Raw genomic sequence first — 23,003 nt, forward strand, 5'->3', positions numbered from 1 at the left:
TATGTGTTGCACGTGTTTTGTTATGGGGTAGCGGTTGCTTGGGTGTCTTCTTTGGAGGTCTCTGCTGCTTAGGCAGATTTTTATTTAGAGCCTCCGAGTATGTTTTTGTGTGTTTATGTGTTTGGTTTGCTGTCGTGGTAGGTCTATGTGAGACTGGAATTGTAGTGAGTGTGGTTTTCTTCTCCTCCTGACTGGTTACGCCAGTACTGAGTTGAGAGAGCTTAGCCTCCAGTTTGGCTATATGGTTGCATCTCTCACATGTGTTGGAATTTGTTGGGAGGAGGAGAGGGTTGTCTGTGTACATGAAGCAGTTGTAACATTGCCTCAAGATTCCCAGATTCACCAGCTGGAATCTGGGAATCTTGTGTTTAAGACCCTTATATCTTCTGAAGTCTGCATGCAACATAACCCAGCCTGTATTGATCATCACATTCAACTGTAATATTATTTTCATTCTCTCATTCATTAGCATTTTGAGCATGCGTACCTCACCCTTCATTTCAAGCATGCATACCTCACCCTTCATTTCAAGCATGCATACCTCACCCTTCATTTCAAGCATGCATACCTCACCCTTCATTTCAAGCATGCATACCTCATCCTTCATTTCAAGCATGCATACCTCATCCTTCATTTAAGCATGCATACCTCATCCTTCATTTCAAGCATGCATACCTCATCCTTCATTTCAAGCATGCATACCTCACCCTTCATTTCAAGCATGCATGCCTCACCCTTCATTTCAAGCATGCATATCTCACCCTTCATTTCAAGCATGCATACCTCATCCTTCACTTCAAGCATGCATACCTCATCCTTCATTTCACGCATGTCTGCCTTCCCCAATAACTGTTGCTGCTTACATTAGGCAGTTGGAATACCAGTTTTACTGTGTGTGGGTTCAGTACCCTGAAGCAGCCTTTTTTGTTTTTAATTGATAATTGTTTCTAAGATCTTAACAGCAGTATGTCAGTAAGGTTTATATTACGGTAACTGTGACTATTAAGTTTGAATGCTACAACTGTTTCTTATACCTGAGCAATGATACTTGTATATTTATTAACAAAAAAAAAATGCCTTTCCATCATATTTGGAAGTTGCAAACGTGTGCAGCAGTAGTAACTTATCATAATTTCTTATGTAAGTATACAGTACTGTGACATGTCATGTATCTTTTTTGTGTATGTGGGAGGGTTAATTTATTAATCTGCTGTTTTCATAAATTGATGATGAAACTAGTCAACAGTGCACGGAAAGAAATACTGATGACTATGGCTCAGCTTGCCATACTTTCACAGATGTCAGCACAATTAGGACTTCACCATCACAACCTGTCAGTGTTGCCTATACAATCCCTGCACTACATGTCCCAAAAGAATCAGGTAGCTCTGCCCCGGCTGCTGGTGTAGTGGTACCCTCTGGGAGCAGTACTACTGGAGGTGGTGATTTTGTCACCTGGCTGGAGCTGACTGGGCTGGTAGAGGATGTAATGAAGGGCCTTGCATGTATCGCAGGGTTGAAAAGGTCCTGTGGTGTCATGTTGCAAAGATGATGCCACATGATGACAGTTCTGAGGGTGAGGACTAGATTCTCACTGTTCTCATGCTGGAAATGGGTGCATCTCCACTGTCTCTTATCTATCCCTAGCACTTACCTATCTGCAATCATCGTGTCCCACAACCTTTGTCTTCATTACCATCCCTATTTTGTATATCTCTGGATGCTTCCTAACCTACCCTACATACCTGACTCTGTCATTCCTAAGCATCTTTCCCAACATTCCTCTCTCTCCCAAAAAAGGCACTTGTCCCACAAAAAAATTAACCACCATACACTTTGCCTGTGTGTCATCCTGAGACAAGTGGTGTAGGTCCAACTGGCCATACAGCATTCATCCCTTGTTGCCAGCTATCTCTGGTGTGATGACTCTGCAAATTCATGAAATTGTGTGTACAACTGTAAATTGACATTGTGAAGAAGTGGATAGCGAGGGTTGGGAGCTTGCTTAATGGTTACGGTGTTTACCTCACAAGCACAAGTTACAAGGTTTAATCCTTGTCTTTGGTAACTGTAGTGGGAGGGAGGTTGGTATAATAATTAAGCTGTTTACCTTATAGACCAATAGTGCAGGGATTGATTCTTATGTGAGGTAACTGGCTAGGCTTAAAATAGCCCATAAGGGTAGTTAGCCTAGTACTACTCTACGAACCTATGCAAAAGATGATGTTTTTTAATGGTATCTGACTGGATGTTTAGTCAGTGCTTATTAACATGGATTGGTTTCTTTGAATGCTTATTAACATGGACTGGTTTCTTTGAATTTCTATGTATGAAGATGGTTTATTAGGTTGTGTAATGGTCTGAAGAAGCAGTGTTTTATTGCTGTGAAAGCGCTAACCTTTTTATTTTTCACATCAATAAATTTACGTGTGGTATTCAGCAATGATGGTTGGAACCTGGAATTAAAAGCAGAACTGGATGCAATCCCAAAGATGCAGACCAAAACATATAGTTTATTTCAAGGAGGCCCATGTTTGCACCAGATTGAGGGATATGTAATCTTTCCATACACTAACTTTTCTGTATCACTTCATAGGAAAGAAGTCTTTTTATTGCTTTTTCTGTCTTTCTGACCCAACACTTTTGAAAGCTTGTCACCTAACAAAAGCTGTAGTCATAAACAGGTAAAATAAAAGTCTATTTATTGCTTGTACAATATTTTTTGTTTACACTACTCACGTCACTCATCTGAAATATTCATTACAAAACTATATTCTCCTTTGTCCATCTGGTACTGCTGAATCTTTTTTTCTCTCTCTAGACATTTACATGCTTCCTTTTGCTCCACCTCTTTTACAGCACATTCTTCCTGCAGGTTGGCATTATCTTGATACTTCAATTTTCCTGCTACAAATATTGCTTGCACACATTTATGGGTGAAATGCCATTCTTCTAGCAAGTGAAAGTGAGTGTTTTAAAGAATAACAGTTGTACTTTTTGTTGTTTATTAGACCAACTACACAATTATAGATCAATAAAAAGGAGGTGGGACATCACTTAACAGACTGTTTGTCTGCACTGAAACTATATCCATAGGTTAGCCTGTTAAAAAACAGTGCAATGAGCTGATTCTAGGGTAAAGCAATAATGTTAATAAATCAATCAGTGGATTCTTAACCCTAGGACAGTAGTAATATTGGACTTTCATGTTAGAGTTGTAAAGTGGAATGCCATTCTGTTATTACAAGTACAGTATAATTTATCAGTGTGTAGTATACCTTACACATCCCTAAACATCATAAAATCTAGGAATGTGCAATACTTATGTTTTTTTGTACTTCACCCATATCATACTGAGGTACCAGCTCAGGACTCTGTCAGGGATCTGTTTAATAAGAGATGATCACTTGTCCAGATCGTCATCACTATCAACCCTCTTTTGCCCATTTTCTACATGGGGTCAGGGTGCTGTGTCAACTGTTGCAGTCTTTCTCAATTCAGTGCCACTCACCTACCTTCTTCAACAGTCATGCCTGACTGGCACAGGTCTTCTCTCGTGCAGTTTATACATCTCTTTGCTGATCATCCTCATTTCTAATTGCCCTCTTCCTGTCTTCTCTCACATCTTCTTTTGTTTTCCTGTGCATGTGCCTGAATAAATGTAATCTGTTCTTTTTGTCTCTCTCTGCAATTGGAACTACTTTGGCTTCTTGTCGAACGTTCTCATTTCTTCATCTATCCCACAGTATGCATCTTGGGTACTTCATTTCTATCACCGCTAGCTTCTTCAACTGCTTTACGCTTTACCCTCACTGCCTACGTTTCAGTACCATACAGCAGTACGGGTTCCATCACTGATATTCTATAACTTACTTTTCAGCTTCTTTTGCTTTTTCTTTGATCACATTCTGCCTCTGACACTGCTGGCATAACAGTTAAGGTCTTTACCTCATATGCACATGGTTCAAAGCAGGTACATAACTAATGCCTGTGTGGAGTTTACATGTTCTCCCTGTGCAGCTGTGCAGTTTTCTCGCCTCCCAAAAGCATGATAGGTGATTCCAACTCAAACTCACTGAAATATGAAATGAGCCATGTGCAGCAGCACAAACTGTAGTTTTTGCCTGTTGTGGGAAGAGCTGAATAGACCAACTGTTTTAGGAATCAACTGTAGTATGCAGTACTCTATAGGCAGGTGAATATGAATAACAGACTATGTACTGACACAGCTGGACCAGAAAACACCATCCGAGTGTCCGGTCCGACTGTGGTGGATACATTTTTAGTTTATGGTGTTTGGTTAACAGACTATGTACTGAGTCAGGGCTAGCCACCTGATGGTGGACAAATGCTTCTGGGTGATTTGGGTATTGGTCTACACGCTTCTCCTTTATTATTTTCCTCTTCCTCTGCCATGACTGAATGGTTTTTGAATGAAAGAGGACTATCTGCATCAAATCCGTGTATGTTGTTAAAAGATGGATTATTGGTTGATCCTTCTTAAGATGACCTAAAAGCTCAGTTCCAAAGAGGAATAGAGATTTCTCCACCAAGAAACAAGATGCTGCCATTTCAGGGTGTGCATAGAAGTATTTCTTACAATGCAAAAATGTTAGTACTTTTAGCAAAAAGCTGGCTATGGCATTCAGTCCTGTGGTTTTTCACTTGGGAGTCTTTTTTAACTTTGCCTTTATTGCACTTCATTTAATTTTGTATCCTGTGTGGTAGCATTTTGTCATTTCACATCATATCCTGTGTGCTAACATTTTGCTTTTTCTTACCTGCTGTATGCATTCGGATCTTTACTGTGCTTACTAGTCCCCAGACATTTTCTGAAATGTATTAATTTCTTCAAGTAGTGTTACTACTGCTATTTACTTGTTTTCTGTTTTCCTATAAAACTTCATAGGATTATATTTCATTCATCAGCTGCTTACTTTGTATTCTTTTTATCTTTACTATTTTCTGTGTACTGTACACATTGAACTTTTCTGACTCTGCTACGATTTTTTGTGCAAAAGTTTTGATTGGTTTTAAAATTGTACTTCTTTTACTGCACATACTTTTCTAAGAATTTGCAGTGATTTATTTGTTTTTCTATATTCTAGTAATGATGTTTCTTAACTGCTCTACAGCTTTCTTTAATTAGAGTTTCTGTTCTGGCATTCTATTCTTTTCTTTTATTTCTGTCCACAATCCTGGTAATACTTCTACACCCGATTTGTTTAACTGAACACACATGTATATATCTATATATCTATCGAGTTCTATCATAATTGTTCCAGCTACTGTAGGCATCTGCTTTACTCACCTTTATTCTATTTAATGTATTTTAGAACTTCACTCAAATGTGTAGGACTATGACTGTGGCTGTGAATGTCTTCTTAGATTGGTATGTCCAGCTCTTTCTCCCCCTGTAGGATCTGTCTGGGTCTTCCAGTGATTCTCCTGATGAAGATGCAGACATTTTCTTTTCTGGCATACCTTCAGTTAACTGTATTCTGCTTTGGTAATAGTGTTATTTCCTGTGCATTTAATGAATCTTCAAGATGAGGTGCATTTGCCTCTGAAGCTTCACAATGAAACCCTCGTATCTTAATTAGTCTGTCAACTCGGTTTCAGTGTGTGTTTCATTTCTTAACTACTAAAATGTATGATTTTTATGTTATCATTTCTGCTCTGTAAAGCTTTCACTGCATGGGTACCTTTGTTAATATACATTTTTCAGACATATTTAATGTTGTCATCATCTTGGTGACCAGTAATGCTTTTCTTTCTTAGATATATAGTGCAACATATCTACTGCCATTTTTTCTTCCTGATCTATGTCTTCTTTTGGGGTTTTAACCACTTCTGAGCTTGGTTCTTCTGCTTGCAGAACTTTGTCAATCAGTTTTCTTTGTCTGAGACAATACTGTTTTGTACAGATACTGTTTTGCACTGATATGTCCTATTAGGGACCTCTGACTTATTTGTTGCTTTTTTTAGCTTTTCTTGCGCAAGAATTAATTTTTGCTCCAATTTGTTTTCTATTCTTACTGTATAATCCCTGTGCAGAAATTGTGGGTTTGCTGCAAAGAAGAAGCAATCCTGCTAATAAAGCTTTTTTTCATGAACTATGAATCTCTTGTGTATAAATCCACTGCCAAATGTGTTGATTTAAAAGATTTACTTCCAGTGTAGATTCTTTTAGGGAATTTGAGACTTATCTTAAAACATAAATGTACACCAAACTCCACATTTACAATAATTCACAACTGTGTGGATTTTTTCATTGCTAAGTAACGCTTTTGTCAGAAACACGTGTTACAACCTGAACATCTGTACATTTTTCTTATTTATGATCTTCAAATATTCAGGGTTTTTAGTGCCATGGAAGAAGAGGGCACTCTTCCTAACAGAAGGTATTACTACTGCTTCAGTCTTTAATGCTTGCCAAATGTGGCTTTCTTGCACCTACAATGTGGCATGAATGGACAGCCTCATGATATTGGTATGGTGTTAGCAGTTTTAGCTGCTTATTTAAATTTACCTGAAAGACCTTCTTCTCTTAACATAGTTACTAAGATAAAATGAAATATCATTAAGTCATTGTTTCACACTGCTTTGGTTTCTGCATGCACGTTTTGATACTTTATACTTTGATATCTTTCAGATCATAAGATGCTGCAGTCATTGAGTCTGCTACATTAATATTTTGTCTGCATTACCTTTGTAATTTTTATTTAATCTTCCTTCACAGTTTATTTGAGATGATACTATGCAAGAATTACTTTATTTCCTTTTTAAAGTGGGTTTTCTCATGGAAAGTGAGCTGCCACTTCTGTATGAAACTCTTGTCACATGTGGCACATTTATAGGGTTTATTTCCACTGTGGATTTTCTCATGGACAGTGAGATTGCCCTTCTGTGTAAAACTCTTGCCACAAACTGCACATTTATATGGCTTCTCTCCACTGTGACTTCTTTCATGGGCTATAAGATTGCCTTTTTGTGCAAAACTCTTGCCACATATTGCACAGCTAAATGATTTATTTGCAGTGTGACTTTTTTCGTGGCGTATAATGTTTTTCCATGTGAAATGTTTGCCACATGTGACACATTTATAAGGTTTATCCTCCATGTGGACTTTCTCATGGAGTTTCTCATGAGCTTTAAGGTTACGTTTCAATTTAAAATCTTTGCTACATATGGAACATTTATAAGATTTAATGTTTGTGTGGATTTGCTCATGATTTGCAAGGCTACCTCTCTGTGTAAAACTTTTGCCACATGTTGCACACTTGAATGGCTTTTCACCGGTGTGGATTTTTTCATGAGCTGTGAGGCTGCTCTTCTGTGTGAAACTTTTGTCACATATACTGCATTTATATGGCTTCTGGCCAGTGTGGACTCTCTGATGGTCAGCAAGGTCACCCCTCCATATAAAACTCTTGCCACATGTGGCACATTTGTGGGATTTATTTCCAGTGTGACTTTGTTCATGGTCTATAAGGCAGCTCCTCCACGTAAAACATTTACCACATAATGCACACTTATATGGCTTCTCCCCAGTGTGGACTTTTTTGTGGATAACAAAACAACTTTTCCATGTAAAGCTCTTGCCACATGTGGTACATTTATATGGCTTCTCTCCGGTGTGGATTTTTTTGTGTACTGTTAAGTATTCTTTATGCTTGAAACTTTTACCACATGTGATACATTTGTATGGCTTCTCCTTGCTGTGGATTCTCTCATGAACTGTGAGACAGCGCTTCTTTGTAAAGCACTTGCTACAAGTGGTACACTTGTATGGTTTCTCTACTCTGTGGATATTCTCACTTAGTTTAAGTTCATCCCTCTGGGTAAAACTGTTGTTGCATACTGCAGATTTACACAACATCTTCACATGGTGGATAGATGTGCGTTGCATGTGTTTGTACTTCTTTATTAAATTCTTGCTACATGTTCCAAACTTAGAGAGCTCCAGTCCACTGAAGGCTTCCAAGTGTGCTGTTACATTATCCTTGTATTTCTCTGTTTTCCTCATTCGTCTAAATTTTCTGTAACTGTTAAGGTTGTGATGGGAATGGAACCCAGTCCTATTTTCCTGTCTAGTTTTGGCATGACAATGTGTTTTGAAAGTAAATGGAAATGTAAGTTTAGAGCTGACACAGCTGGATAATTTCCTTACTTTGTAAGTTTGCCGACAACCTGTTAGTTCATTCTTCTGACTAAAATTCAAATCATACTCCATAGATTTTTGGAGATGGTTTCCTGTATGAATAGCCTCATGCCTTGTAACAGAATATGGGAAGCTTTTGTCATATTCAGAATTTATAAACTCCTTTGATGATCTCTGATTTTGAAGGTCATATTTCATCCACCTGTTAACTTAAAGAAACATTTAATTAATTTCATATCCCAACTAAATAGTAATCTGCTGATATAGTTCTTACTTTTCTTGGAATGAGTGTTATAGTACTAGGTTTACACAAACTAATATCACATGTACACTTCATTGCTTCATCAACACAAAGAACACATTGCTTTTGTATAGTATATATTTATGTATACTGTATTTGGATTTACAAACCCATATTACATCTCATATACATAAATGGTTATCATTACAAAGCAGCATAGTAAAAATCACATAGGCAGCATTACACATACCATTCCAAACACAAGTGATTATATTTTCCCCGACTCTTGTAATTGTATTCAACATACAATTGATTCTTGTGTTGTATTTGCATCTTTGTTTCTGGCAAACACCTGTTTATAGTGTCTTATGAGTAGTAATTCATTAATGTTTCCTTACCTATGCTACCTCCTTTCCCTGTGAAATCATGGTACATGCTCATTAATCACTTTAAAGAGGTTCCATTAGGGCCTTAAAATAAATCTCTCTACTTCTTTTTGTTGTTAAAAGTAGAAGCGTCTTAGGTTGAAAAAACTGTCCTGGTACTGTGATAGGCTACTTTTTTAATAAAATGAAATCTAAATGGTGCCTAGGAGCATACTGAACAGAATATACTATTAGATGGATATACCAGAGTTCCTTTTACTATATGCAGAAGAAGGGAGTTTCACCATATGTGTCCAAAACTGTTTTCAATACATTCTCATTTTATGTTGCACAACTTAAAAACTAGTGTATGGCATCTAGGTCCAAGGAAGTCATTGTTCCACTGTATTCAGCATTCATTGAGTAAAGTGCCCACTATGATATGTACCTAAAAAGGTATAACCAACAAATGGAATGTCCATAGAGGTTCCTCACTAAATGAATACAGGGAGTAAGTAAAATGTCTTATGCAGACTGCCTCAAGGCCCTATCTCTGTATTTTGTCTCCTACAGGCTGTTGAGGGGAGATCTGCGCTTGGCATACAGGACATTGTCAGACCCCACTCTGACGGACCTCATGCATATTCACAAAAAAAAAAAAACAAACAAAAAAAAAACAGCACCAGAATTACCCATTCTAAAGACTTAATCCTTGCCTGTGGTATAAATAGGATCTGCTGGAGAGACAGGTATGTATCCCAGAGACTACCCCATCTCTGGAACAGGCTCCCCATCCATGTGAAGCAGAGTTCCTCCCTAACCCAATTCAAGTGTAACTTGGACAATTGGATGGGGAACAAGAAGTTTATCCCTGGTTTGGCACCTATGTCACTAATGATTCATCTCCCAGGCCCCTGCTTATAAATGTTTCATCTCCCAAGCTCCTGCTTACACTTACGAAGGGTACCAGAACTTGTCAGAAATTTGGGATGCATGGCTAGGCTTATAAAGGCTCTTGTGGTCATTAGCCTAGCACACACCTATGAGTGTATGAACTATGACAGACATTAACAGTTAACACAGAGAATTAAGGCTATGAGTTGTTATTGAGCTGCTTCTTGTTGACTGGGGTTTGATTCCTTCAACATCCATTTGCCTACTGTATGGCTCTGAGCAAGTCACTTAACCAGACAGTGTTCATGGCCTTAGTCTGAAAAATAATCCATGCAGCTCAGTGCCCCATCCTAGTTAACAACTATAAAATATAAATTAAAAAAAAAATGTAAGTGGATGGAAAGTGTTAGTGGGGTACACCTGATGGCAACAGACAATGCAGTTGGCAATCCACTGGAGTGTATCTGCATGGCAACCATAAACCCTTGTTGCCTGAAGGCAAAGGAAACAAACAAGCAGCCCACTTTTGTAAATATGGACAATGATTTCAGACAATATTTGAATTGGCATTGCCCATGGAGGGTTTTAAACATCCTTACAGCCTTTCTTTCCTGTTTTTTTGCCACCAAGAAGAAAACCACGAGTTGAACAGACAGATTCAGAAGCAAATCTTGAAACAGTCTTTGGAAAGAAGCAGGAATTCATCTTTATGGACGCCCTATCTATGGAAATGCCAGATATGATACCCTATGAGACCTGAATCTTCGAGATCCTACAAGCAGAAGTGACAAACACTAGATAAAAAGCATTTTCTAATAATTATGTTTCATGGGCATTAAACCAGCAGGCTCAAATGGTGAAAGGAGAAGCCGATAACAACAGAAATCAAATCACATGGAGAGGCTTTTTTTACTGGAAGCCAGACATGCAGCACTCCTTTAAGGAAGTACTTTAGCAGTTAGTGATGGGCCACAATGTTGCCCTCCACAACATCATGATGCTGGAAATGCATGCATCTACAGCATGGAACACCCAAGGGTTAAACCATGCAGATGCCTGTGATAAGAAAAGATAATCTCTAAATTAACCTAGCAGGGTGTTACGGGTTACTGTTCTGCCCAAAGTTAGAAGTGTTTCCACTTGGTGGACAGACCTGCAGAGTGGAAGGCATCATAATAGCCTCACTAACCTCAGACTATGGACAACAGATCTGGTTGAATCAATGGATCTACATTAGAAGCCAGGCCCTGAGGTTGAAATGGATGTCACTCCAACCATAGGGACATCATTGACATGGATTGGGAAACTTTTCAGTAGCACCAGGGACCAGGAATGTTGAAACCACACCTTTCTTTGATACCAAGGGGTAAAGAGAATAAGAATTTTCCTTGAAGTATACATTGAGATTTGTAACCAGCAGAAATGCATGAAGTAAGTTCTTGAGACATGGTAAAAAGAATGAAGCCCCTGCTAGCCTGTCCTGCAGAACCAACCAGAATAGGAGGAAGAGGGCGATTTTCTATCAAATACTAAACTGGACCGGCCACCTCCAGAAGACCCTAATGAGGCACAACCTTTGACATGCACTGAAATAGCTGCTCACAGAGTCTGTCAGCTGATGAAGTTCCTTAAGTATGTGACCTGAAGCACAGAGAGATGGCCATAAATGTCCCACTGCAGTTCAGCACTGCCTCTCTGTAAAGGGGTCATGACACTTCCTCACTGTATATTTAACCAGCATATGACAAACAAGTTAGCTGGATAAGGAGGGAGGTCTTGGAAGCATTACTGCTCCAAGGCCCTCAGGGTCAAAGGTATTGCGTCTACTTTCAAATAATTGTTATGCAACTTTCATTTCAGAGACAACAACAATCCTTGCATCATGAAGGACTTAAATGCAACAGACTGCAAGAATTTATCATTAGAATTTTAGACAGGTTTGGTAACAAGAGAAAACTCATCAGAAGACTTACGAGAACTATCTACCATTCTAAGACCTAACACCAAAAGTCCAATATCATTAGACTGGTGAGCAAGTGGATGCTCTGAATCTACCGACACATTGCTATCTACAGCAGCACCTACATCAACATAACTGCAGATTACTCATGAAGAACATGGTAGCCATTAAACCTTGAAGGTGCAGTGGACTCCAAGGTTGGACCATGTATTGTACTAATATCCAGTTCGTCAAGACATGACTTCCTGGGCCCACTTCAGGAGCATGAATGACTAACAGAAGAGAAAGTCCAACTCTGTGTCAGTAAAAGCAATCTTCATTGAATCAGTATTATCTGCATGACACAGAGAGATAAAGCATGGACTGTGACTCAGACAAACTCCCCTACTGATATGGCATTATAAGTAAACAGCATATAAACACACACACACATATATATATATATATATATATATATATATATATATATATATACACATATACATATACATATACACATATACATATACACACACACACACACACACACACACACACACACCAATCTCTCTCTCTCTCTCTCTCTATATATATATATATATATATATATATATATATATATAGATATATAGCCTCATAGCAAGACGTTGTCCCATTCGATTCTCAGTTAGAGCGTCTTCTTTGTGGAGGCATACGTGAATGGGGCGTGCCTTTGTTGAAGGTTGTGTGACAAAAAACTGAAGGTCATGCTGCTCAATGCTAGGAGTTTAAACCTCAAAATGCACTCTCTTGAGGCACTCCTCAGTATGGAGAACATTGATATCTGTGCAGTAACAGAGACCTGGTTCAAGGCTAAAGAGAGCACCCCAGCGATTCCAGGCTACAACTCATACCACACATTTCGGCTGCAAACCTTGGACCGAAATACAAAGGGAGGAGGCGTATCCATATTCATCAAGGATAACCACACCTCCAGACTGGTTGCAAAGTATGATGCCTTGGAGATCATCCAAGTGCAACTAACAATGGGCAAAACTGCAATCCATATTGTAGCTTGCTACAGATCACCATCCCTGCACCAAGACACACTCCTCGTTCCTCGAGGTACTGGAAAACATGAGGGTCCAACCGAACACACTTATACTAGGTGATTTCAATTACCCAAACATCAACTGGGAAAACTACGGAACTACTAATACCTTTGCTCAGCGCTTCCTGGAATAAATAAACTCAAATGCCCTGGACCAGCTTATAAACACCCCCACAAGAGGTAATAATATACTAGACCTGGTCATCACCAACATGGGGGACAGATGTTCCACACACCTGTGGTAAATTCCTCATTGGTCAGATCAGACCATAAACTCATCACCCTAGATATCCACATACCACCTTCAACCCCCCCAAGGAAACCACAGTGAAAAACTTCTCCAAAGCTAACTTTATACTACTCAAGATAGAAGTTTCAAGATAGAGGTGGCAAACTTCGTTACTCCCACTCAGAATGTTAATATGATTGAATCTGCTATATCCTACACAAAAGCACTTTACAAGCACCTACATGAGTGCATGGACCATGCTATCCCAAACAAAACCAAGACCCACTCCTCCAAAAAGAGGAAACTAGTTTGGTGGACGCCGGCCATAAATAAGCTCTATAATAGAAGGAAAAAATTATTACAAAAAAGAGTAAAAACCCAGGAATGGAGGGGCTCCCTGACCAACCTTAGCAAAAAGCTAAGAACCCTCATAAAAACCTCTAAGGTGAGCTTTGAAAGACAAATCGCAACAGACACCAAAGACAACCACAAAGCATTTTTTAGCTATGTCAAAAACCTACATAGCAACTCTCAGATCTGCTCTGAGCTACAGCATAATGGTTCAAAATTCACGGAACCAAATGATATCGCCAATATATTGGCAGACAGGTTCAGTGCAAACTTCACCCCACCCTCAACCCCTAAAGGGCCCATATCCATACCAGAAAATTGTGCTGCCCCCAAAATCACAGACATCCAGGTGAAAACAGCACTCTCCAAAGCAAAAAACACAGCATCCATGGGACCAGACAGCATCCCAGGCTACGTGTTACATGAACTCCAAAACAAATTAATCCCTCACCTTAATACCATGTTCAACCACAGCTTCACCTCAGGCTATGTGCCCACAGAGTGGCGCTCAGCAACCGCTATCCCACTCCACAAAGGAGGTGCCACCACTGACCCTGGAAACTACCGCCCCATCAGCCTGACGAGACTCGTCTACAAGGCCATGGAGTGCATCATCATGGAACTCAAACAACGACACTGGGAACCTACAAACCCTAGACCCCTCACAGTTTGGGTTCGTAAAGGGAAGGTCATGTCTCCTAAATCTGGTTGACTTTTTCAAAATGGTCAGTAAAGCAGTAGATGAGGGAAAGGTGGTCCTTGATCTTGCAAAGGCCTTCGATACCATTCCCCACTCGGGGAATTATAGACAAACTCACCAACCTAAATATAACCCCCTACATTACAAGATGGGTTGCTAACTGGCTCACGGATAGAACCCATTCAGTGAGAATAGGAAACGCTAGATCTGACTCAAACCTGTGACTAGTGGAGTACCACAGGGCTCAGTCATGGGACCCCTCCTGTTCAGTATCTACTTCTCTGAGGTACAAGCAAACATGGACGGACTATGGCTAACAAAGTTCGCAGACGACTGCAAACTGGGCGCCATAATTGAGACTCCTACTGATGTAGACGGCCTTCAAAAGGGCCTCATGGATACAGATAAGTGGTGCCAAAATAATGGCCTCAAGCTAAATGCCAAAAAGTGCATCATCATCCCTTTTGGGAAAAAACAAGTACCTATGAATTGCAACATAGGTGGCAGCCCACTTAACACAGAGAGTGATAAGAGACGTAGGGACTCAGGTGGATAGTAACCTCTCCTTTGACAACCACACCGGTAAAGTGTTTAGAAAATCCTTCTGCATGGCCCACCTTATCACAAAGGGGTTTGCATCTAGGAATAAGGAAGTTATTGTCCCCTCTACTCATCACTCATTAGACCCGTTATTGAATATAATGCCCCGTTCGGGATGTACCTTACAAGACATCTACAACAACTGGAAAGGCCTCAAAAGTACCTCACAAAGAGGATAACGGGCCTTAAACAGATGCCCTATGCTATGAGGCTAAAAAAACTCAAACTGTACTCTGTCACGTACCTGCTACTCAGAGGTGATCTCTGCCTGACATTTAAGACCATGTCAAACCCCGAACTGCTAGAAATGCTCCACCTAAGGAAAATCCAATCCACCAGGGCTACACGCTCAGGGGACATAAACCTGAAATCAACAATAAACAGGACTTGTTGGAGGGACAGATCAGTGTCCCAGAGACTCCCCTTGTTCTGGAATATAGTCCCCATATACGTGAGGCAGAGCTCCTCATTAGCGCTCTTCAAGACGAATCTTGATGAGTGGATGGGAAACAGGAAATTCACCCCAGGAATCACTTCTGTGGCCCTGCTTGAAAGAGGCACAGGTAACTAAGCCACGTGGGAGGGAGGCGAAAGCAGAAACATTTTGGCTAGGCTTAATTATACCCTAGGGCCAATAGCCTAGTACCTACCTACCTATGCATCTGTGAAAGTACAGTTGTGTACACTTACCATAAATACAGATGTTTGAGTGTATTCACTGTTGCAGTCATCACATTTGGGTTATCTGCTTGCAGTAGCCCTTAGTCAGCCTGATTATCAAAGTCTTGGGTCCTGCGTCAGTTGCTGTCTCATCTTCCATGAAGTCAGGTAGTCAGGGGTATAAAGCATGCAGCCGACGCCATTACATCAGTTTTTCTTGCCCCAGATGTCAGGTGCTCCCATAATGGGAAGCAATTATATATACAAGGTTACCCCTCCAACAAAAAAGCAAATACACCAAAAAGGTTTAAGCATAGTAAGCAAGAATAGAAGTATAGCCAATAGAAGTCAGGGGGCTGGAGGGAGGGTAACTAGGACTGTAACAGTGAATACACTCGAACATCTACACTTATGGTAAGTGTACACAACTGTACTATGTTCTTCGTGTTTCACTGTTGCAGTCATCACATTTGGGTAAATTCCCAAAGCTAAGTACGGGAGGAGGAAATTAGATAGTATTAGGACCAGCTATAAGGCCCTGCAAGACTGCAGTGGCAAAGCCAACTCTGGATTTAGAGAAAATTGGCAAATGGTAATGCTAGGTGAAAGTATGTACAGAACTCCAGGTAGCAGCTTCTAGGAGTCCCTGGTAGGGACACCTCTGAGAAAGGCTGTAGAGGTAGATGCAGCCCTGGTTGAATGTGTTCTAATCCCCTGTGGGGGTAGGTTTTCCATGGTGCTTATAGCAGAAATGAATGGAATGGCCTGTCCATTTAGAAATGGTTTGCTTTGAAATGGCCTTCCCCTCTGCCCCTGCAGCAAATGCAACCAGCAGCTGTTCAGATTTCTTGAGAGGTTTAGTCCTGTCCAAATAAAATCTAAGTTGTCTGTGTACATCTAAGGAGTGCAGTATTCGTTCCCCTTTGTTTTGTGAAATAGAAAAGAAGGTTAGCAAATGAATGGAATGATTAAGAGCCACACTGGACACCACCTTAGGCATGAAGGAGGGATTGGTCCTGAGGGACACCCTGTCCGCATGAAAAATGAAGAAAAGCTCCACTGCCATGAAGGCCTGTAATTGAAGGCTGTTTTACAAGAAAGGAATTTCAACTCTGCAGCTGCAGCTGGCTCAAAAGGAGGGAGTTTTTCCAATACAAAGTTACGGTCTCAGGCTGGAGTAGGGGCTCTCCTGGGTGGTCTTATGTTTTTGGCCCCTCTGATGAACTGCTTCAGCAGTGGACGAGAGAAGAGGGGTGGTTCTGTGTTGTAATGAGCTGAAATGGCTGAGGCATGAATTTTGATGGCGGAAAAGGAAAGGCCCTTGTGAAGCATCTCAGTTAAGTATTGAAGAATCTGAGGTAAACTGGGTGCTGCTGTGCCCATCCCCTGAGTTTGGTTCCAGAAACAGAATCTTTTCCATTTTTCAGCATAGGATTTTCTAGTACTAGGCCTCCTTGCCTCCAGAATGACATCCAACACTTGCTTACTGAGGGGTGGTAATGGAGAGATCAGGTAATTAGCCAGGCTGCCAGGTTCAGGGTTTGAAGCTGTGGGTGCAGAATATGGCCCTCCTGCTGGGACAGCAGGGCAGGGGTCTGAGGCAGGTGCCATGGTGCCAGCAATGACACACTGCGCAAAAGTGGGTACCAGTGTTGGTGTGGCCAGTCTGGTGCAATCAGTATCATCCTTGGTTTGTCCTGTTTGATCTTTAGTAGTACCTTGGAGCAGACAGGCAGAGGGGGGAAGGTATAAACTGATATGTTTTTCCAGGTGAAGGACAGGGCATCCGCTTTCCAAGCTTGTTTGTGGGGAATCCTTGTGCAGAATTTTTCCAATTGGTAGTTCTGGGGGGAGGCAAACAGGTCTATATCTGGGCTCCCCTATTTGTTTCTCAACATGTTGAATATCTTTGGTTCCAGTTTCCACTCGTGTGGGTCCATGACATTTCTGCTTAGTTCGTCTACCAGTGTACTTAGCTTTCCTGGCAGGAATTGAGCCTGTACGTGCACTTGGTAGCTCAAGGCTGTGTTCCACAGAGCCATGGCTAGCCTGCAGAGAGGGTATGAGTGGGTTCCCCCCTGCTTGTTTATGTACCACATAACAGTGGTGTTGTCCGTCTTTACCATTAATTGCCCTGGAAGAATGTAGTCCTTGAAGGCTGTCAGAGCATTCTGTACAGCTAACATTTCTTTTTAATTGATATGCAGGTGCATTTGACTTGGGTCCAATTTGCCATGAATGCACTTCCCTGCCAAGTCAGCTCCCCATGCATAGTCTGATGCATCTGTTGTTAGCATTTGGGCAGCAGGGGGTAGAGTGAATGGAAGTTCCTTGTTTTGGTGGCAGGCCTCTGCCCACCAAAGGAACTCTATCTGTCGACAAGGTATGACAGGAATCATTGCTTCTAGATCCTGAGAATGTTGACACCATAGGCTTTTTAGATACCATTGTAGTTTCCTCATATGCAGTCTTGCATATGGAATTAGGAGAACGAAGGAGGCCATGAACCCCAGGGCTTGCAGTATTTTCCTTGCAGATAGCTGGGTCTTTGTGGCCAGTAGTTTGAAGTATGCTGTCAAATGAACTTATTTCTCTGGCGTGAGGAAAGCCATCTGGGAAGCTGTGTTCAGCTTACTCCCAGGAATACAATTTGTTGGCAGGGTACAAGATGCAATTTCTTTTCATTTATGGTGTACCCCAGAGAAGTTAACAATTTCTGTACAAATGCCAGATGATTCAATAGTATGTCCTGGCTTTCTGCCTGAATTAGAAAATTGTCCAGGTATAGATATATTTGGATATTTCTTTGCCTGCAAAATGCAATGACTGGAGCTAGGCATTTTGTGAATACCCTTGGCGCAGTAGATAAGCCAAAGGGCAGTGCAAAGAACTGATTTGAAGCGTAGGTATCTTCTGCAAGATTCCCTTATTGGGATGTGCAGGTAGGCCTCCTTTAAATCCAGTGTTGCCAACCAGGCATCCTTGCCTAGCATAGGAAGCAGCTGCTGAAGAGTTAGCATCTTGAATTTTGGAATCACCAAAAATGTGTTTAGGATAGAGAGGTCCAGGATAGGACACCAGGAGATGTCTTTTCTGGGAACCAGGAAAAGTCTTGAGTAGAAACCTTGTCCCCTTTCCTCTTCCGAAACAGGTTGAATAGCCCTGTTGCATAAGAGAGAGAGAGAATTTGCTTTTGAGCCTCTGCCCACTAATTTGGGGGTAGATCTGGCCAACTGTTTGGGGTTGGTAAGGAGTGAAAGTGGAATCTGTATCCTTGGGAAACTATATTTAAAACCCATTTGTCCTGGGTAATGAGTTCCCAATTTTTTGCCTGCAGGGCAATCTTTCCCCCTAAAGGAACAGTCAGTTGTGCAGGGCTTGGAAGACTTTAAGTTAAGTCACTGAGACAGTTTACCATAGGGGGAAGTCTTACCACTCCCTGCTTTGGAAGTGGGAGACCCCACTTCTTAGTCCTGTGAGTACCTTGGGACTGAAGCCTGGGTGCTCTGCTGGTTCTGGGTTTGGACTGAGAAGGCCTGGACGAGGCAGGAAAGGACCAATTTTTAGAGGGCCAATGCCTACTAAATCTGCGAGGCTGTACTTACAGGAAATATTTAACAGTTTGCATAAATTTATCTTTTTCCTCCATCTTTTTAAGTACTTCTTCTGCTTTGTTGCCAAACAGGCGGTCTTGGTTTAAGGGGGCATCCAGCAATTTAACTTTAACATGATCTGGCAAAGATTGCTCCTTAAGCCAAGCATGCCTTCTAAGTACAGACCCAGTGACAGCAGCCCTGCAAGATGCCTCTAGTGAATCAAAACCACATTGCAAAGTATGGTTTCCAACTTGTTCAGCAGAATGCATTAAATCCTGTAAATCTTTATTTTCAGCACAGTTAGGAATCAACATCAATTTCTGTTTAAGCAATCCAATAATATGCTGCTGGTACTTTAACATATGAAACTGGCAGTTTAAGGCCCTAATGGCCAAGGTTGCAGAAGTTTATACCTTCTTACCCCATCTATCCAGCACCCTACAATCTCTATCAGAGGGGGTAGGATTTTTGGCAGTAGTAGCTTAATGCCCTTGGGTTCCTATGAAATGGTCTCAGGATCCGCAGTAGGATTTTTAAAGAGAAACTTGTGAGAGTCAGGAACCCTGTAATATCTATCAGGTTTTCTGCGAGCAGGGGGTAAAAGAGTCAGGGGCCAAGCTAGATTCCAAAAAGGCATCATCAACAATGTCCAGTACAGGGGGGATAGCTAAAGGCCTGTGTTGGGGCAGGAGTAAGAAATCCCTAAGCCTCTTTTTAGAGTCAGAGTAATTCTGGCTTTCCCAGCAAAAATGCTCCCTAAGGGTATGCAAGGTTTCACCAAAAGAGAAATCCTCTGGAGGGGAAGCAGAGGAAATAGAGTCCTCTGCATCAGAATCCTCATAGGTAGACAATGGTAAATCCTGGTCATCAGAGGAAACAGAAATTTCAGAATCCTGATCAGAAGAATCATAAGCAAATTCAGTCCTAGGTCTCTTAGAGGGGGAAGGTTGGCTTCCCCTGATTAAAGTAATAAGGTCTTCAGCCATTCTTATCATTTGTTTTTTAGGCATAGAGACCTGACCATGCAGTCTGGGCATCGGTTTTCTAGGCATGGATCAAGTTTAAGCCTTGAAGAAGAAGATGACATTGGTTTAATATACAAGTCAGTAGGCCTGAATACACCCTCAGAAGCCGGTGCCTGCACAGTGGCTCTGGACCCATCCAAGGTAGAGACATCTGCAGGTTCCACAGTTGAAGCATCTCCCGCCATACTGGACTCCGAATGGGTCTCAGTAGAGGCCTGCGAATCTGAAGTAGCGGGTATCAGGGGCTGCAAAAGTGCCTCACTGAGTACCGGTGAACTGGCGACTAGCTTAGGAGAAATGCTGTCGGCACCTTTGGACCTATGCGGTCTGTTTCTGTCTTTATCTTTGCATTTTTTCGGAATGTCGGTAGTCGGGTGGCTTACTGAAGGCATATCTGGTAATTGAAACGATAAAAAAATATTTAGACACGTAAATATACCGACGACTAACAGTTCGTTGTTTAAAAATAAGGCACAAAACCAACAGCGAGGTATGTCGTGGTCAGGGCCTAGGCAAGGAATACAGTACGAATTAAAATCTTTATGAGGTATTTGCTTTCCACAAGAAATACAATTATTGACTTTTACTGACATTGGTTTAGAGCAAGAAAAAGTTTCCCCAACAAGGTACTTAGCTTAGTTGAAGACTTTGGTTCTGAATCTCGAAAATGAAAATGCCAGGAGTCAGCCGACCTGCACTTGCGAACTGTTTCTGCTTCAGGCACTGCACGGCAAGAAAGACTGATGTGATGGCGTCGGCTGCATGCTTTATACCCCTGACGACCTGATGTCATGGAATATGAGACAGCAACCGACGCAGGACCCAAGACTTTGATAATCAGGCCGACTGAGGGCTACTGCAAGCAGATAACCCAAATGTGATGACTGCAACAGTGAAACATGGAGTACATCCTATAACCTGCAAATATCTCTGATCAATCCATAATGCTATTTAATTCACTTTTAAATAATGTTAGCACAGATTTTTTCAAACACAGAGGCATTCTGTTCCATAACATCCCTAAATTATGCTGGAAATTTTCAGATTTAAAATGAGCTGACTGCTTACCTGGACATAAGATTTATTTCTACTACTACATGTCTCTTGGAGATAGTTCATATCAAACAGTGAAATGCTATTAGATGTGCATCGTGAATGATCTTATACAAAAACATTAGATGCTCTCTATTTAATGGCATATACCTTTATACATTAAAGTCTTTCCTTGCATGGGTAGATGTTCTATAGGTGGATTTCTGTGCATCAATATCCTCAGATCTACGACAGGTGAGCTGGTTGGCTTCTTACTTGCTTATAACAGCAAGTACCAGCCTTCCTAGAATGTTGAACCTACTATGCCCATGCATATGCTTCCTCAGAATCCTATTTCTAATCCTAAAATTACCACCTGCTCCCTGAATATTATCCCAAATCGCATTCCCTAACCTTAACTCTAAAAGTCCCAGCTGTTTCCTAACCCTAATCCCAAACCTTGCTCCCTTTACCTAATCTTAGGACTCGATTCCTATTCCTAAAACTCCCAGTAACTCCCTAATTCAAATATGAAACCTTACTTCCTAAACCTCACAGTCACACCCCTTAGAGCTAAGAATTTGTGAGGTAGAACGGATTGGTTTGTAATTCCTCACGTTACTTTTTTCACTATTCACAGACACTGTTCATGCACATTGCGTACCATGAAACAGGATTACTAAACAAACATTTGGCATTCCAAAGCCTGCTATGATTCATGAAAGTATTCACACAATGTAGTAAGGGTCTGGATGCTGTTATACCTCACTGTTTAAGAACGGTCTTTCATGCACTGAGTATATAAGCAGATTAACCCCTACCTGAATGTACTCCATTTATAAAGCCGTAAGGATTGGTGTACAGACTAGTCCCATTGGGGCAATCCATGAGAATCCAACTGTATTCAATCCAACACACTACAGCACTGCACTCCCCCTCCCCTGCTACTATGCTTCTCAGCAGATTTAGCTGAGCAACATATAGCACTTTAAAATAAAACAAAATTAACAAATATAAACAAACAACAATAAACAACACTGTTGAACAGTAGAAGAATCACTACTAACACACGAATCCCTGTGAAGAGATTCTCATGAATTCCAATCTGCCGTCATCACAGCAGACTGTAATTTTTTTATGAACCAGTCTTTCAGGATGGTGGAACACAGCACTGTGGGGTATAGCAGAAGAGGAAGGAAAACGTTAAGTATTAGCAATTATACAACGACTCCCCATTAATATTCCAAAATGTGCACGCTGATTGGTCAGTATGCACGTTGTAAATCAGAGTTATAGTAATGGGAAAAGATCCGGTTGCCTGAACTTTTCCCATTAGTATAACTCTTTTTTTACAGCAACAGAGAACGCAAGATCTCTGTTGCTTTTTACACACTGTCCCGCTATGTTAAACAAGTTAAACAAGTTTAACATAGCGAGACAGCTTTAAAAAAAGTAACGGAGATCTTCCCATCTCCGTTGCTATTATTAAAGGTGTCTCGCTATGTTAAATGGGTTTAACATAGCGAGACAGCTTTAAAAAAAGCAACAGAGATTCTCCATTGCTTTTTTAAAGCTGTCTCGCTATGTTAAACTCCTTTAACATAGCGAGACACTTTGTAAAAAGCAACGGAGATCTTGCTTTCTCCGTTGCTTTTTTCAAAACTGTCTCGCTATGTTAAATGGGTTTAATATAGCGAGACAGCTTTATAAAAAGCAACAGAGATTCTCCATTGCTTTTTTTAATGCTGTCTCGCTATGTTAAACTCCTTTAACATAGCGAGACAGTTTGTAAAAAGCAACGAAGATCTTCCTTTCTCCATTGTTTCCGCCCACAGCTCTGATGTACTGCGTAAGCATACGCATGCGCAGTACATCAGAACTGCCGCAGAATACGAGACAGCTGCGGAAGGGCAGCAAGAAGGCATTATACAATGCCATTATTTAAGAAAAATAATTATTTTTTTTCTTAAATAATGTCATTGTATAATAGCAATAACCCACTTCTGGGTTTGGGTAATGCTGGATTTACCCACGGTTGTCTTTGTTTGGCCACTCAGGCTTTGCCCTCATGACAAAACCACACCAACCGTGGGAAAATCCAGCATTACCCACACCCA

General features: G+C 40.9%; 1 protein-coding gene across 1 annotated transcript in view; it reads right to left on the bottom strand.

Moving 5' to 3' along the window:
• Positions 1-1,193: 1,193 nt before the first annotated feature.
• Positions 1,194-23,003, bottom strand: part of LOC122793738 (gastrula zinc finger protein XlCGF26.1-like) — a 184,680-nt gene continuing 162,870 nt past the window's right edge. Inside the window, exon 4 of the mRNA XM_044061941.1 lies at positions 1,194-8,373. Coding sequence (XP_043917876.1) covers positions 6,770-8,373 — 1,604 coding nt within the window. The 3' untranslated portion in view covers positions 1,194-6,769. The remainder of the gene's footprint in view (positions 8,374-23,003) is intronic.

This window comes from Protopterus annectens, chromosome 1.part0 (assembly GCF_019279795.1).
Source record: "Protopterus annectens isolate FY-2018-M chromosome 1.part0, PAN1.0, whole genome shotgun sequence".
Classification (NCBI taxonomy): domain Eukaryota; kingdom Metazoa; phylum Chordata; order Ceratodontiformes; family Protopteridae; genus Protopterus; species Protopterus annectens.